This window comes from Seriola lalandi, unplaced genomic scaffold (assembly GCF_002814215.2).
Source record: "Seriola lalandi dorsalis isolate HSWRI2012SDOR001 ecotype SW California unplaced genomic scaffold, Sedor1 jcf7180002054865, whole genome shotgun sequence".
Taxonomy (NCBI): domain Eukaryota; kingdom Metazoa; phylum Chordata; class Actinopteri; order Carangiformes; family Carangidae; genus Seriola; species Seriola lalandi.
The window spans coordinates 78,499-78,920 of NW_019525418.1; the positions used below are offsets into that span (position 1 = coordinate 78,499).

General features: G+C 65.4%; 1 protein-coding gene across 1 annotated transcript in view; it reads right to left on the minus strand.

Annotated features, from left to right (window-relative positions):
* kiaa0930 overlaps positions 1-416 on the minus strand; it is a 21,961-nt gene extending 21,545 nt beyond the window's left edge. The window contains exon 1 of the mRNA XM_023428050.2: positions 75-416. Within this exon, the coding sequence (XP_023283818.1) occupies positions 75-216 (142 nt within the window). The 5' untranslated portion in view covers positions 217-416. The remainder of the gene's footprint in view (positions 1-74) is intronic.
* Positions 417-422: the final 6 nt, after the last annotated feature.

The window sequence follows — 422 nt, forward strand, 5'->3', positions numbered from 1 at the left end:
CCCCCCTCCATGATACCGGACCACCACACACTCCAAGGCCCACAGTGAGGAAGAAGCAGCCCGGATCCTCTCACCCAGTCCGCTGATCTCCTGGCGGATGTTGAGTCGGTTCCTCTCGTCGGCGATGGCCTTCAGCATCTGCTGCAGAGACCCGTCCTCTCCGTTCTCCTCCTCCGCGGGCCCGACAGCTTTACACAAACCGGGGAAGGACGCCATCTCCGCGCTGGGATCATGACAGTCCGGGCTAACAGCTACCGACGGCACCGGTTCACGGCAGCTAACTGACGGGGAGCGGAGGAGCGGGGAGGGGGGGGGCGGGGAGCACCGAGGATCCCCCTCCCTGGTTCTTCCACTAGTTACTCCCCGGTAAGATCCTTAATGCGGCGGAGCGGAGCCGCCGGGGGTCGGTGCCGGTGAGCTCC